The sequence below is a fragment of the Mustela erminea genome, chromosome 19 (genome assembly GCF_009829155.1).
Source record: "Mustela erminea isolate mMusErm1 chromosome 19, mMusErm1.Pri, whole genome shotgun sequence".
Taxonomy (NCBI): domain Eukaryota; kingdom Metazoa; phylum Chordata; class Mammalia; order Carnivora; family Mustelidae; genus Mustela; species Mustela erminea.
The window spans coordinates 1,551,715-1,568,652 of NC_045632.1; the positions used below are offsets into that span (position 1 = coordinate 1,551,715).

The following is a 16,938-nucleotide window of genomic DNA, read 5'->3' on the forward strand; positions in this document are numbered from 1 at the left end:
TCTATACAGGGTTATATTACATAGCAGGGGATGTGACTGGAAAAGTACGAAAACCACTGGTCTAGATATTTGAGGAAAGTATAAACTTCACAATGAAATAATAGCAAGGCTCAAATGCAAAGTTCAAATGTGGAAATGTGGAAAAATATCAATGAGTAGGTTTGTACCTTTCAGTTTCATGCCTACACGGGCTAAAGTTTCAAAATATAAGGAACAAATTAGCACTTGAAATAGATTCTTTCTCAGGGGCGCCTGGGTGCCTCAGTGGGTTAAAGCCTCTGCCTTTGGCTCGGGTCATGATCCCAGGGTCCTGGGATCGAGCCCCGCATCGGGCTCTCTGTTCAAGTGGGGAGCCTGCTTCCTCCTCTCTCTCTCTGTCTGCCTCTCTGCCTACTTGTGATCTCTGTCTGTCAAATAAATAAATTAAAAAAAAAGAAAGAAAGAAAGAAATAGATTCTTTCTAGGATGTGTGAACCTTGAGAGTACAGCTTCTTTTTTTCTGTTTACAATGGCCTCCAGCTGAAAGTTATACCCTAGATCCTCAAGAGCACGAAGATTTGAAAAAAAAAAAAAATCTGGGCATTTCTTTAAGTTAATAATAAACTATTGGATAAATTAAGAAAACAATCCCATTTACAACTGCATCACAAAGAATAAAATATCTAGGAATAAATTTAACCATGGAAGTGAAAAACCTATAGGTTGGAAAAATTACAAGACACAAAATTAATGAAAGAAATTGAAGAAGACACAAATAAATGGAAATATATTCACGTTCATGGACTGGAACAATTAATATTATTAAAATATCCATGCTACCCAAAGCAATTACAAATCCAGTATAATCCCTATCAAAATCCAATGGTATTTTCTGCAGAAATAGAACAAACAACCCCCAAAATTTGTATGACAAAAGATCCCAAATAGCCAAAGCAATCTTGAGAGAGAACAAAGTTAGAGGTATCATACTCCCTTATTTCAAACAGTATTACAACACAACGGTAATTAAAATAGTGATGAGCACTATGTTATATACACAACTGATGAATTGCTGAACACCACCTCCGCAACTAATGACATAATATATGTTAGCTAATTAAATTTAAATAAGTAAATAGATAATAAATAGTATGGTATTCATATAAAAAAGGCACAATGGAAGATCAATGGAACAAAGATCAATGGAACAGAATAGAGCCCAAAAATAAACCTGCACTTATATGGTCAGTTAATTTACAACAAAAGGAGCAAGAATATGCAGTGGGGAAAAGAAATCTCCCCAACAAATACTGTTGGGAAAACTGGACAGCCACATGCAAAAGAATGAAACTGGACCACTTACTTACACCATACACAAAAATGAACTCAAAATGGATTAAAGACTAGAACATAAGAAACTAAAACCATGAAACTCCTAGAAGAAAACACAGGCAGTAAGCTCCTTGACCTCAGTCTTGGTGATTATTTTATCTGACACCAAAAGGAAAAGCAACAAAAAAATAAAAGGTGGGACCACAACAAACCAAAAAGCTTCTGCAGAGCAAAGTAAACCATCAAAAAAATAAAAAGGCAACCTACTGAATGGAAAAAAATAACTGTAAATCACATAGCTGGAAGGCTAATATACAAAATACATGAATAATGGCTACAACTCAATAGCAAAAAAAATCCCCAAACAGACCACATAGAAAATGTGCGGAAGATCTGAATAGATATTTTTCAAAAAAGACACAGATGGCCAACAGACAAGAAAAGATAGTCAACCGTCACTCATCATCAGGGAAATGCATATCGAAGCCACGGTGAAATACCGCCTCACACCTGTTACAATGGCCAGCATCAAAAAGGTGAAAGAGAGAAAGTGTTGGCTAGGATGCAGAGTAAAGGGAAGCCTCATGCACTGTTGGTGGGAATGGAAATTTGTGCAACCACTACAGAAAATGGGTTCCTCAAAAAATTAAAAAGAGAACTACCATATGATCTAGTAATTCCACTGCTGGGTACTTATCTGAAGAAGATGAAAATGTTAATTCAATAAGATATATACATTCCCATGTTGACGGCAGCATTATGTACAGTAGCCAAGATAGGGAAACAACTGAAGTGTCAATCAATAGATGAATGGATAAAGAAATTGTGGTGTGGGGGGTGCCTGGGTGGCTCAGTTGGTTAACCCTCCGCCTTCAGCTCAGGTCATGATATCAGGGTCCTGGGGTCGAGTCCCGTATCGGGCTCTCTGCTCAGCAGGGAGCCTGCTTCCCTCTATCTCTCTCTGCCTGCCTCTCTGCCTACTTGTGATCTCTGTCAAATAAATGAATAAAATCTTAAAAAAAAAAGAAACTGTGGTGTGTATACACACACACACACACACACACACAACACACAAACATATTACATACACACACTGGTGTGTATATATACATATATATGCACGCATACATATATAGGTATGTATGTATATATACATATATACATATATGTGTGTATATATACACATACATATATATACCTATATCTACCTATAGATATAGATAGATAGGTGTATATAGATATAGACAGATAGATAAATATAGATATAGGTATATATATATAGTGTAATATTACTCAGCCACAAGAATGTAATCTTTTTTTTTTTAAAGATTTTATTTATTTATTTGACAGAGAGAAATCACAAGTAGGCAGAGAAGCAGGCAGAGAAGGGGGGGAGGGGGAAGCAGGATCCCTGCTGAGCAGAGAGCCCCATGTGGGGCTTGATCCCAGGACCCTGAGACCATGACCTGAGCCGAAGGCAGAGGCTTTAACCCACTGAGCCACCCAGGTGCCCCCCCACCTTTTTAAAGATTTTATTTATTTATTTGACAGACAGAGATCACAAGTAGGTAGAGAGCCAGGCAGAGAGAGGGTGGAAAGCAGGCTCCCAGCTAAGCAGAGAGCCCGATGCAGGTCTCCATCTCAGGACCCTGAGACCATGACCTGAGCCGAAGGCAGAGGCTTTAACCCACTGAGCCACCCAGGTGCCCCCACAGGAATATAATCTTGCCATTTGCAACAACATGGATGGACCTTGAGGGTGTTATACCAAGTGAAACAAGTCAGACAAAGACAAACACTGTATGATCTCTCTTATGTGTAGATTAAAATACCATAAGAAGATACCAAGTTTACAGACTCAGAGAACAGACTGGTGGTTTCAAGAGGAGGGGGTTGGGGACCGGAGATATAGGTAGACTGATGGGTTTGGTGGTATTATATATATATTTTTTTAAGTTTAAAGAAACTGAGTAAGAATTTTAAGAAAACTGCAGCTGGGTCAAGAGACTCTTCAGGTGTTAGAGGGTAAGAGGATGAAAAGAGAGGGCAGAATGGAAAGATAAAGAACTGGGCATTTGAACAAGGAAGTCAATGCAAGAGGGTCTCAGTTGAAATTGCTACCTGGGAAGGACCAGTTATGACGCTGGCACAGATCACTTTTGATATTGACTCTAGTTGACTGGCTTTTCTTAATCTTTTAAGGATAATGGCTACCTAATTTTTTTCTTAAAAATTTTATTTATTTGACAGAGATCACAAGTAGGCAGTGAGGGAGGCAGGGAGAGAGGAGGCAGGCTCCCCGCAGAGCAGAGAGCCTGATATGGGGCTCGATCCCAGGACCCTGAGATCATGACCTGAGCTGAAGGCTGAGGCTTGAACCCACTGAGCCACCCAGGCGCCCCAACGGCTACCTATCTATACTCAAGCACACCAACACCATTAGAATTAGGATAGGCCTTCATCAGAAAACAAACAGCATTCTACAATATCCTTTGATTGTGCTGATTTATTCTATGCCTGCCAGCTGTCCCACGGAGGACTGAGGACAGTTAGGACCTTGCATCTGTTAACCAATTCATTCACTCAAGGCAAAGAGAAAAGCAAGTCGAGTAACCCGAAGCAGAAGCATAATTATGATGGTCTGATGGGCAGCAGTGAGGCAGAGCAGAACAGAATGAATGAGCAGAAGTAAACACCTACAGACAAATACAGAAAGCCAGAGGTGGCTGAGGGCATAGACAGCTTAGGGCCTGACATGTTCTGATTCATGTCTAAGGAGAGAATCTCTGGCTGCTGTGTTACGGCAGGACGGTTCTTACCTAAATATCCATCTCTTTGGGTTTCTGTCTCTATCATCAAGAGATTTTCTTCTCTCTCCAGCTGGAATATAAGGTCTGGCTTGAAGGGCTGGTTCCCTGAAGAAAGGCAAGGAGAGCAGAAGTTTAAAGTTTTGATGAAGTCCAACTGATCTTTTGTTTGTTTGTTTGTTTGTTTCTGAATCATGCTTTTGGTGTCTAAGAACTGTTTGCCTAACCCAAGGTCAAGATTTTCTCCTGTGTTTCTTTCTAGAAGTTTCATACTTTTACAGTTTCCATTAGGTCTTTTACCCACTTTGAGTCAATTTCTTAGTGAGATGCAAGGCATGGGTACAGATGCATGCAGAAGTCTAAATGTTTCAGCACCCTCTGTTGAAAACACTGTATTTTCTCCAGTAAATTGCTGTGACACCTGTAATACATCTAAAATAGTTTTAGGGGAGGGTGCCTGGGTGGCTCAGTGGGTTAAAGCCTCTGCCTTCGGCTCGGGTCATGATCCCAGGGTCCTGGGATCAAGCCCCGCATGGGGATCTCTCTCAGCAAGGAGCCTGCTTCCTCCTCTCTCTCTCTCTGCCTGCCTCTGCCTACTTGTGATCTCTGTCTGGCAAATACACAAATAAAATCTTAAAAAATAAATAAAATAAAATAGTTTTAGGGGGCACCTCGGTGGCTCAGTCATTAAGCAGCTGCCTTTGGCTCAGGTCATGATCCCAGGGTTCTGGGATGGAGCCCCATATTGGGCTCCCTGCTTGGTGGGAAGCCTGCTTCTCCCTCTCCCCCTGCTGTTCCCCTGCTGGTGCTCCCTCTCTCACGTGTCTCCCTCTGTCAAATAAATAAATAAAATCTTAAAAAAAAAAAAAAAAGTAGTTTCAGAATGGCTTCTTCCATCTCACTGCAATAAGCAAATCCACGAGAAATTCTTCAGGACTGCAGTTTGTTTTCCCATCCCCCTCCCACTGCACCTAACACTAAGGGGACACAGTCATGTGCTGTGCTCCTTAGCTACGTCCCTAAGTTCTTTCTTTCTTCGCTCTCTTCAGTGTGGTTAGGGTATCAGTTTCAAATCTAATTAATTTCATTTGTTTCATTGTTCTTTTAGTTTTAGATGATCATACTTTTGCATTCTTATTTTTTGTCTTTCAAGATTATATTTAAATTCTAGTTAGTTAACATAGAGTGTAGTGTTTGTTTCAGGGGTAGAGTGCAATGATTCATCAGCTGCATTTAACACCCAGAGCTCGGGGCGCCTGGGTGGCTCAGTGGGTTAAAGCCTCTGCTTTCGGCTCAGGTCATGATCCCAGGGTCCTGGGATGGAGCCCCGCATCGGGCTCTCTGCTCAGCGGGGAGCCTGCTTCCTCCTCTCTCTGAATGCCTCTCTGCCTACTTGTGATCTCTGTCTGTCAAATAAATAAATAAAATCTTTAAAAATAATAATAATAATAATAATAATAACACCCAGCGCTCATTACAACAAGTGCCTGCCTTAACGCCCATTACCCAGTTACCCCTCTTACTTGTTTCTTCTTATTTAATTTGTATAATGCATTGAACTAATGGATCTAATTTGTATAATACATTGAACTAATGGATTCTCAAAAATCCAAACCAGGCAGAAAGGCACACCCAAAGGTGTGTGACACATATCTTCCACACTCTTACCTCCTACTCACTATATGAGACTGGCTTCATGAATCTCTAATTAATCCTTCTTGGATTTCTTCTTATAAAGACAAGCAGATAGACGGAGGTTTCCTTATTTCCCTTCTTTCTTACACGAATTGCAGTATACTATTAACGCTCTTTTGCACTTTGTTATCTTTGGGGAAAATTCCTAGAAGTGAATTGCTAGGAACATTGCTGGATAATTATCAAATTCCCCTCCTTCAGGGCTGTTTCATTTTGCTTTCCTACTTCTGATGCATGAGATTTTATTTATATTCATATTTATTTTTATATAAATTTGTTATATTTATATAAATATTATATATTTATATTTATATTCCCCGCAAATTCCCCCACAAAACTCCAGTGTTGAGTATTTGAATTTTTGCGCATCTCACAGGCGAGAATTGGTATTTCAGGATAATTTTACTTAAAATCTCCCTTATGTTTCATGAAATGGAACATCTACTGAAATATGCACATGCACACGTCTACCTTCTAGGTCTACCCCCCCGAGACCAAGAAACAAAGCCACCGCAGTAGCAGTGACAGTACCCAGCATTCAGATCCTGTTGTTAAAAATCACTCTCCAAGAAAACAGATGACTCCAGAGCTGGGGTTATGAAACAAAAGATTAACACAGAGCAGCATCTATGCCATAAAGTAAAGGAAGTGCTCAAAAATATGGTGGGGGCATATCACAAAAGGCCAAATTTGGAAAACTTTCAGCACCGAAGTAATTACAGTAATATTATAAACCATTTTTTACAAAAAGAATTCACAAGTCTCGACAAATACATAAATAAGTGATTAAGGCACGTGGGGCTCCTGGTTACTGTAGAAGGCCAAGAGCTGACTGCCAACTGCGAAGGAGGTAATAAGTCAGAAAATCGTTTTGTAAGGACCCTCGTAAAGACCAGCAAAGGCAAGGATCAGCACTGGATGTTAAATCTACAGGGAAATATTTGTGTGGTCTTAAAAAGTGTTGCCGTATGATTGCAAGAGAAACAAAGAGGTAATTTTATAGTGGAGAAACTGGACATCTGGACTGGGTGATCAAAATCAGCACACACCAATGAGGGACAGATGCTGTGCCTCTACCCGGGATGTTCCCAAAAGGACTGCCAACGTCAAATTCCAGCCAGAATGGATCATTGAACCAAATTATAAGGAAGTATTAGGAATGCTGTATGAAAAATGGGGGGTACGGGCAAGGGAGGAATAATAGTATTCTTCCAAAATGTTGCTGTCACAAAAGACAAAGAAATTGCTGTGGAAATGCTCCAAATTAAAGGAGGCTGAAGAGATGTGACAGTCAGACTAGACACAAGACTAGGCCTCACTCTGGAGAAAGAAAAATGTGCTTTTGGGAATGTAACTGGCTCTACTGATAAAATCAGAGCATAAATGAAAGATTGGATAAAAGTCTTACAGTTGCACTGGGAATATGTAAGAGAATATTCTTATTTCTACAAAATACACTGTTCAGTGAAGAATTAAGCTTGCTCAAAGAGAGGTCTGGTCTTTATCCCCAGCTCTTGGGAAGTGATCTTTAAGTCCTTGGGATTTCCTGTCTCGTAGGAATGTCTTTCTCATGTGGAGGCTTTGGACAACACCAGATTGCTTACCAATGTGATTTACGGTGGGGACTTTGGGCCATCTGCTATCAGTCTGATTTCCAGAGGGACTGGAAACTAAGGTCACACACTCAGGTGTCCAGCCACATCTATATGGCCAAACCGCAGTAAAAACTCTGGACACCACGGCTCGTGTGAGCCTTCCTGGTTGGCAGTGCTATACTCCATGTGTACCATGACCTGTCACTGCTGGGTAGAGTCCCTGCGGTCTACGTCTCCTCTGGGAGAGACAATTAGAAGCTGGTGCTGGAAATCCCCTGGACTCTGCCCCAGGTGCCTCTTCCCTTGGCTCTCTCCTTTTCATTTAATAAAGTGTAACCATGAGTATAACCACTTTCAGTGCTTTCTGAGAGTTCTTCTAGGGAATTATTGAGGCTGAGGGTTATCTTGGGGACCCCTGAGCTTATAATTGGTGTCAGAATAAAGGCAATCTTGGGGACTCCCAAACTCTGCATATACACTGAGGCATTTAGAGATAAAGGGCCATGGTGCATATAAATTACCCTCAAATGGTTCAGAAAAAAATATGAATATCCATATGTTACCATACATACACATATATGTGGAGAGAGAAGGAACACGCTCATAAATAAAATAAATGGGTAAAAATATTACTCTAGGTGAATCTAGGCAAAAGCTATAGGGGTGCTCTTATTCTTTACTTCTGCAAATGTTCTGTAACTTCTAAGTTATTCACAAATACACTGTTAAAGGAAAAAAAAAATAACTCTGAAAAATCAAGTTAATACATAGTTGCTTTTGCTGGCACCCTTGGCCTGGGCGGGAGAGCGGTGGGCGGGGACCAGGGGGGAGGGGCAGATAAAAAAGTTAGAGTAACTCACTAAACTGACTACATGACAAACAACAGGGCTGGACCACAATTCGCCCCATTACATAGTGCGAAGGACAGAAACATCTTGTCAGTGTTGGACGGCAATTATTAGGACTCTTATCTGACCAAGCATGATTTCAAGGGTCTCAGAGCTTCAAACACCTGAGACACCGAGAGCCTGTCCTCACCCACAGAGACCAGGTTCCTGAAGTTCTCCAGCATCACATCGCGGTACAGCTTCCTCTGGGCGGGGTCCAGCAACCCCAGCTCCTCCTCACTGAAGACCACCGCCACGTCCTTGAACGTCACCGCCTCCTACAACACCAAACACATGCAGACTGTGTTTATGGAAGAGGGGCAGCACTGAGAAAGTGTCAAGGATGGGAAGCTGTTCTAGAATCTGGGGGACCCAATCAAAGTAGCTGCCTTCTATGACACTCATTCCGTCCACCAAAAGGGACGCAAGAAATCGTGGACATTACATCGCCGCCAAACAAACAAACAAACAAAGAGCTGCCTTTTGTTAGCACTCCTAGGCTGCTATAATTTTAAATTTATAATTTTATAATTTATAATAAATTTATAATTTATAATTTATAATTTTAAATTTTATTAGGAACACCATTTGCCCCCAGAAAAGCTTTAGTACCAATAGCATGTGATGGAGAGTCTCTGTTCTCCATTTTACACACACACACACATTCCACTTACTTAGTTTGACAAACTTACAGGTATCGGTCTTTTACATACTGTTGGAGTATGGAGTTCACCCTCTATGCCCCCCCCCCCCGCCCGGAGTGTGCAGCGGTGGTGTGGGCACAGCTCCAGAGCTGGGCTGCCTGTCCTCACACTGAATGCTCTGCCTCGTGCTAGCTACGTGCCCTTGGAGAAGGTCTTCATTCTCTCCTCCATGTGCTTGGTACCTGTACCATAGGGTACGCATGAGCGACTCTAGGGAAAGCAATTCGGAGCAGGGCCTGGCACAGAGTACCCAAAAAATGTTAGCTATTATTATGATTAGTATTATTTATTTTTTTAAAGATTTTATTTATTTGTCAGAGAGAGAGAGAGCACAAGCAGGCAGAGGCAGAACAAGAAGCAGGCTCCCTGCTGAGCAGGGAGCCTGATGCAGGACTTGATCCCAGGACCCTGGGATCACAACCTGAGCCGAAGGCAGACGTTTAACCGACTGAGCCACCCAGGCGCCCCTTATGTTTAGTATTATGATCACGTCTGTCATCCTACTGCAGCACTGTACAGTAAGTCAATGATCTAGGTAGGATACGATCAACTCATCTAAATAATGCAGTTTTAGATTATCTATCATAAACAATGTCACAACAAAAATCCCTTTCATGTGGACCTTGGATTATCTCCTTAAAATGAATATTGAAAAGTAGAAATGGTAATGCTGAATGACAACTTTCAGCATTTTGATTCATGACAGGTGTTTCCTCCAAAAAAGATTTTTCCAGCTCATTCTTCTTCCACGTATAAATCCCTAAACTTCTATACCAGATACGAATACTTAAAACAGATATGAATGCCAGATATGAATACTTAAAAAAAAAACTCTGATAATCTCAGAAGTAAATTTGGGAAGTAAAGACCAGTTATTTAGAAAAATTTTCACAAAGCTGATTAGTAATGAAGACCCTTCCCTTTTATGTATTTGCTGGTCATCTCTTGCTCTTGCTGTATTCAAAATATTCATTTTGGGGACATTAAGTTCTTTCTTCCAAATATGTTGCAAATATTTTTCATTCTACTTGGGCTATTTGTCTTGTAACTTTTTACTGTAGTAAAATGTAAATTTTTTGTATGAAGATCTTTGTTCTGGCTGGAGCTCCAAATGTCACCACCTCAGGCCTTGGTCTCTGAATGAAAAAGAAAGACAAAACAATGTTTTGTTTTGTCTTTCTTTCTTCCAGTATCTCTTTCCTGATACTCTTTATCCAGAAGGGAAAGGCTTTGGAGTTGGCCAGATACTTTGGAGTTGGCCAGATACTCATCTGCTGTAGGATCTTGAGCAGGACTTGAACTTCCATGAACCTCTTACCTTCATGTTAACAGTGCAGAATATTCTAAATCCCCCTTGGAACAGTGGATAAAGTGACAGATGGAAAGTGCTTGGATGTCCTACAGTATGACTACAATTTTTAAATTAAGTATCTATATTGCTCTAATAAATTAATTCATGAAAGGTGAAACACATGAAAGTACATAAACATACACAGACACAAAGTTTCAGGTTTGGGGAAGAAAAAAATCGAGCTTTTTGTATGAAAACATCTCACAATTTTTTTCTGAGTTCATTTTCAGTATGATCCTGTTAGACAAAAACATCTTTTAGGTATTCTTTTTGTAAAATACCCAAGGCATCACTTAGGAGAAAAAAGTTTTTTAGTTTTGAGTCCCTACAACGGAAGGACAAATTATCTTATAATTCTCTCAGAATTGCTTTTTGTGGGGCACCTGGATAGCTCAGTCAGTTGAGCATTCAACTCTTAGTTTAGCATCAGGTCATGATCTCAACGTAATGGAACGAGCCCTGCGTCAGGCTCCATGCTCAGTGGGGAATCTGCTTGAGATTCTCTCCCTCTCCCCTCCCCTATAAATAAATAAATAATCAATCTTTCAAATAAATAAATAAATCTTTTAAAAAGTTGCTTTTAAAGTAAAGACTGTATGTAGTAAAACTGATACTTCTGCATAAAACTACTAGAATCCTCAAAAACTTAAAAACTTATGAATGGGGAATAGTGAAAAGTGGGGGTGGGGAACAGCGTCCATTAAAATAATATTAGATGGCAAATTAAGTGTTATAATCTTAAGTGAAAAAATTCAAAATTGTATCTATCATTTTATATAATAATATATATAAAATACCTGAAAAAATAAATAATTTATAAGCAGAGTGATATGTGAGCTTTTTCATTTTTTTGAATTTCTTTTTTTTTAAGATTTTATTTTTAAGTACTCTCACACCAGTGTGGGGCTCAAACTCACAACTTTGAGATCAAGAGTTGCGTGCTCCATTGACTGAGCCAGCCAGGTGCCCCCATTTAAAAATCTTTTCTCGGGGCGCCTGGCTGGCTCAGTGGGTTAAAGCCTCTGCCTTCAGCTCAGGTCATGATTCCAGAGTCCTGGGATTGAGCGCCGCATTGGGCTTTCTGCTCAGCAGGGAGCCTGCTTCCCGCCTCTCTCTGCCTGCCTCTCTGCCTACTTGTGATCTCTGTCAAATAAATAAAAATAAAATCTTAAAAAAAATAAAAAATCTTTTCTCATTTACACTATTATTTGTAAAAATAAAAAAATGACAAAAACCGAAAGGAAAACGTTTTTAAAAACAAAGAGCATGGCACATAAATGGCTAACACCTGCTGAAATTCTTTATTCTTGGCAAGGAAGAGTAAAAAAGGAGTCTACCTAACTGAGAAGTGAAAGAAAATGTTCAATGACAGAAATAAAAACCCAGCTCACCTGGAACTTGATCATTTTTTCCTCCTTTTCCTAGGGAAAGGCAGAGACCTGAGAAGGTAAAACAAGGTCATGAGAAAGAAGCCATGAGAGAAAGGGAGATGTATCTTTGTGTACAATAGGCAAAGGTGTCCCTTACTTGCTCCCAGAAGATGCTGCCACACACACCTTGGCAGGCCAGGTGTGGGCTGGATTCCAGCTACCATGAGGTTATCCTGGCAGGATGCCCTCATGCACAGGACAGTCTGCACAGTGATACTCAGCGCTCCTCACAGACCTCTCTGCTCCTATGGACTCACTCTGATACTGGAAAATCTGGAAAATGTGGAAAAGGAGAGGCAGTGGTATGTACTGGTTAAAGCTGGACTCTGGGCACAAAATTCAGTTTTAAAATCTGGCATTGGGGCGCCTGGGTGGCTCAGTGGGTTAAGCCGCTGCCTTCCACTCAGGTCATGATCTCAGAGTCCTGGGATCGAGTCCTGCATCAGGCTCTCTGCTCAGCAGAGAGCCTGCTTCCCTCTCTCTCTCTCTGCCTGCCTCTCCATCTACTTGTGATTTCTCTCTGTCAAATAAATAAATAAAATCTTTAAAAAAATAAAAAAAAATATAATCTGGCATTGTTGTGTATTTGCTATATGTTGGCATCGCTACAGAATAAACATGTAATATTTAACGTATAGGACATATATGAGTACAATATACAATATGTAATACACACATATGTTAACCATGGTTAATTAATTAACCTCTCTAGGGTTCATTTCTGTAATCTGAAGCATGAGGACCATAATAGAACCAACACTACCAGATTGCTATTAGGATTTCATGTGAATAGCATAAAAATGTTGTAATTATACCAATGTTTTCTAGATGCTAAAAATAGAGCTTCCCTATGACCCAGGAACTATACTACTGGGTATTTACCCCAAAGATACAGATGTAGTGAAAAGAAGGGGCACATGCACCCCAATGTTTATAGCAGCAATGTCCACAATAGCCAAACTGTGGAAGAAGCCAAGATGCCCTTCAACAGACGAATGGATAAAGAAGATGTGGTTCATATGGAATATTCCTCACAATGGAATAGTCCTCAGTCATCAGAAAGGACGGATACCCACCATTTGCACTGACATGGATGGAACTAGAGAGGATTAGGCTAAGTGAAATAAGTCAAGGAGAGAAAGACAATTATCATATGGTTTCACTCCTATGTGGAATGTAAGGAATATCACAGAGGACCACAGCGGGAGGGAAAACGGAATGGGAAGACATCAGAAAGGGAGTGGAACTACAACAGACTCTGGGTTCTGGGAAACAAATTGAGAGTTACAGAAGGGATGGAAGTGGTGGGAGGGGGTAACCAGGTAGTGGGTATTAAGGAGGGCACGTTTTGTGATGAGCACTGGGTGTTAAATGCAACTAATGAATTCATTCAGCACTGTATCAAAAACTAATGGTATGCTCTATGTTGGCTAACTGAATACAATAATAAAAAAGAAAAAAGGAGGGCACATGTTGTGATGGGCACTGGGTGTTATACACAACTAATGAATCATTGAACACTATATCAAAACCTAATGATGTACTTATACAGTGGCTAACTGAAAATAATTAAAAAAAAAAAAGAAAATCAGATACTATTCTCCATCATAAAACTGTCCTTGTAAGTGTGTCTTATAAGACAACTGGGCGGCAAAGATGGCCTCTTAATCCGTTGCCCCAGTAATAATGTTTGTTTCGACACTGAGACCACACTTCTGAAAAATTTAATGATTGACAGCTATTCTTTTTATTTTTTTTTACAGTATTTCTTTTTTAAAAATTTTTTAAAATTTATTTTCAGCGTAACAGTATTCATTGTTCTTGCACCACACTCAGTGCTCCATGCAATCTGTGCCCTCTCTAATACCCACCACCTGGTTCCCCCAACCTCCCACCCACCCTCCAGCCCCTTCAAACCCCTCAGATTGTTTTTCAGAGTCCACAGTCTCCCATGATGGCTATTCTTTTTTAAAATTACTTTTTTATTTTATTATTTATTTTTATTTGAGTATAGTTGACACATAATGTTACATTAGTTTCAGGTGTATAACATAGTGATTCCACAAGTTTACACATTATTCTTTTTAAGATTTTATTTATTTATTTGACAGAGATCACAAGTAGGCAGAGAGGCAGGCAGAGAGAGAGAGGAGGAGCAGGCTCCCTGCTGAGCAGAGAGCCCAATGTGGGGCTCGATCTCAGGACTCTGGGATCATGACCCGAGCCAAAGGTAGAGGCTTTAACCCACTGAGCCACCCAGGAACCCCTCAGAAGTTTATACATTATTCTATGTTTACCACAAGTGTAGCTGCCATCTGTCCCCATATTCTTCTTGAAGTCAGAGAAGGCTCAGATAGCACATCCCTTTTCCCACATGGATATAATGAAGGATATAATGATGCCACTATATTTCTCATATCCATGTAAGGTGTTGGCTCAGCACTTGATGCTTGCAAGGACTTGGGGACCAGGAGTTTAATTTCTTGGGCAAGGTTATTTATTGTATTCAACAGGTGTTTACTGTTATTTACTGTTTTCAAGCAGCTTCTCGATCATTCGTGTAAGAGAAAGAACTCAAAAAAGGGCTGGTTGAGGCTGTGACTAAGGTAGAGCCTTTTGTACCACTTTAGAGAGAGGTTTTCTTCTCCTGCAACAGAGTACCCATCTCCTCCCAAGTCCCTGCCCACACAGGCCACAGCTGAAGAATCCACAGAATGTATGCACCACTACCAAGAGCAAGTATTGACTTGGCTTCACAGTTAGTAGTGAAAGAGCTGAGTTTTCTTCTCACTTACCCAATATTTATAGACCACCTTCTGAAAGGGATATAGTTCCTAGACCTCTAGTTGCTTAGAGTCTAAGTGTGGGAGACCAATTAGGAAATGAGCTGTTACACACCGACAGATGCCACAGTAGAGTGTAAACAGGGTCCTTTGGGGGAACATGGAAAGGGTCCCCAAACCTACACTGGATAAGCGAGAGAGTTAGATGGGCTCAACAAAGAAAACGAGGCCTGATGTTAGCCCTGGAGGATGACAGTGCTGTATCAGCCACTCAAAGCTCAACAGGGTACTCAAACAGAACAGTACTCGAACAGAGGGTACTTGTGGCAAATAAGGCGAAAAGGTGGTGAGAAGTCAAGAACCAAATCACATGCCTTAGAGGCATTGCCTCATTTAATCCTCAAACAACCCCAAGGATTAACACAATTTTTACTGTTGAGAATATCGAAGCATTGAGTTGTTGTTGTTGTTTTTAATGGCAACACTAGGGCTTATTAAGCTGTGCCTTAGTAAAGGCACTGGGGCTTGCCCATGATCCTCTTGATGTATAAAGCCCGAATGTTCTACCAATTCCTCTTGAGCAATGACACCAGGAAACTGACAGCTAAGTGGACGTTGTACACAAGTCCATCATCTGTCATCTTGACATGGCCAACGGCCTTGCCAGACACAATACTTTCTTCATCTAGACTTTGATTTCGGACTTCACTTCATCCACTTTGGCCACCAGGTTCTCATGCGGGTCAGCAAGGAAGGGAAGTTGCCAGCTTATTCAGGCCTGGACCCAGAATTCGTGGATCTGTTTGATCAGAGATTCTGGAGCCCAAAAAGTATCATACTTCTTGGCCAACTTCTTGACTGATTTTTTTAATCTTGTTGATGCTTCAGGGCCTCAACGCCCATGTGGGGAATATCCACAGCTTTGGCCTCATCACCCTAAATCACACCTGGAGAACGTGGGGCAGGGAGTGGACCTAAGCCTGATGATAGGGTTATAGTTCTTCAAGCTGACTTGCAGCTCCACAGTCTCCGAACACTTCCAGTGCTTATGCTGGTTCCTGGGCAGGACTTCCTGCATAGCTTCGTACAGCCTGTCCCAGGAGACTTTGCTGCTCGTGCTGCTGCACACTGCAGTAACTGGAAAAGCTGAAGCATTGAGATTTTAAGTTATTTATTCATGATTATCCATTCAGTCAGCAGAGCAGCCAGGATTATCATCCCAGAGTCCATGTTCTTAATTACTAGGATGGTGGCTTTCAATCTACCAGCTCACTGGTAATTGTTGGGAAGCTAATAAAAAAATGGAAACAAAACTAATACCCAGGCCCCAGTCCAGGGTCTATAATTGGTATCTGTGGAGGAAGAGGTTTCGTGAAAATGAAACCTCTTTCGCTCATGTGACTAGTTTGCAGACAGGGTTGCAAACATAGATTCTGAGATGAGTAGAAGCAATTTGCAGGCTGAGCCTATGCAATCAACCATTAGATCGTTCAACCTCCCAGTGAGTATAGGGAATGACTGGAGAACACCTAAGCCAGGGGCAGAGGAGGGTCTGGGAGTCAGGCCTTGTGACTCCCAGCTTCCCACTGCTCCCTATTATAAGATGCTCTTGGAATTGTGTCTAAGTGTTGTGGATGTTTCTTCAGGCACATACTCAGTATGAATACAGGCCACCAGTTAGACTTGCTTCATCAGATTTACCAAGCAATAGGAGTTACGAATCATCCACGGGATTTTAAGAATTCAGAATATAAAGCAATTTATGTTATTATAAAAAATAAAGCAATTCGTTTTAAACAGACATTTAAACAGTAGTCATCCCACAGCTTTACATGTTAGAAAGAGTCTGATTATGTCCCTTTCTCGGTTAAAACATGTGCATGACTGCCCAATGCCTTTAGAATAAAGTCTAGACTCTTAGCAAGCCATCTATAGAGGAATCTTCCATGTCTGCTCTCCCCTGTAAACTCCAGCTGTGTAAAGGACTTTACCTCACAGGAAAGCCTCCAGGATTTTGTAGGTGAAGAGAGGCTTTACAAAAAGAAGTATGGGCAATAGTTTGCCGACCTGCATCCTAAATCCTCTTGGCTTTTTATACCAGCTTATACGTCCCCTGTTCTAAGATACCTTTTAACAGGCTTTGCTACCAGCCTTATCAACTCCTAAAACCCACCTTGCCAGTCTGATAAAAGCAGAGTGTTTTGGCCAAGAGCCTAGGCTATAGAATCAGGTTGCCAAGCTTCAATCAAGATTCTGCCACTTAATAGCAGAGTAAACTGCAAAATAATTAACCTCTTGATGTTTCTGTTTCTTCATCTGTAAAATGAAGACAAAAGTAGGGTTATTATGAAGAACAAATGAGTTAATGCATCCAA

The 16,938-nt window shown here is 40.8% G+C and overlaps 1 protein-coding gene across 11 annotated transcripts in view; it reads right to left on the reverse strand.

The window, feature by feature from the left end:
- Nucleotides 1-16,938, reverse strand: part of ZNF112 (zinc finger protein 112) — a 40,510-nt gene that overhangs the window by 12,893 nt on the left and 10,679 nt on the right. For 3 of the 11 annotated variants that reach the window (XM_032325288.1, XM_032325289.1, XM_032325292.1), the window contains exons 2-7: nt 16,737-16,879; nt 11,878-12,044; nt 11,742-11,789; nt 10,121-10,135; nt 8,447-8,573; nt 4,131-4,226 (exon numbers count right to left, since the gene is read on the reverse strand). In XM_032325288.1, the coding sequence (XP_032181179.1) occupies nt 4,131-4,226; nt 8,447-8,573; nt 10,121-10,135; nt 11,742-11,756 (253 nt within the window). In that variant the 5' untranslated portion in view covers nt 11,757-11,789; nt 11,878-12,044; nt 16,737-16,879. The remainder of the gene's footprint in view (nt 1-4,130; nt 4,227-8,446; nt 8,574-10,120; nt 10,136-11,741; nt 11,790-11,877; nt 12,045-16,736; nt 16,880-16,938) is intronic. The other 8 variants (XM_032325293.1, XM_032325296.1, XM_032325291.1 and 5 more) reach the window with 7 other exon arrangements.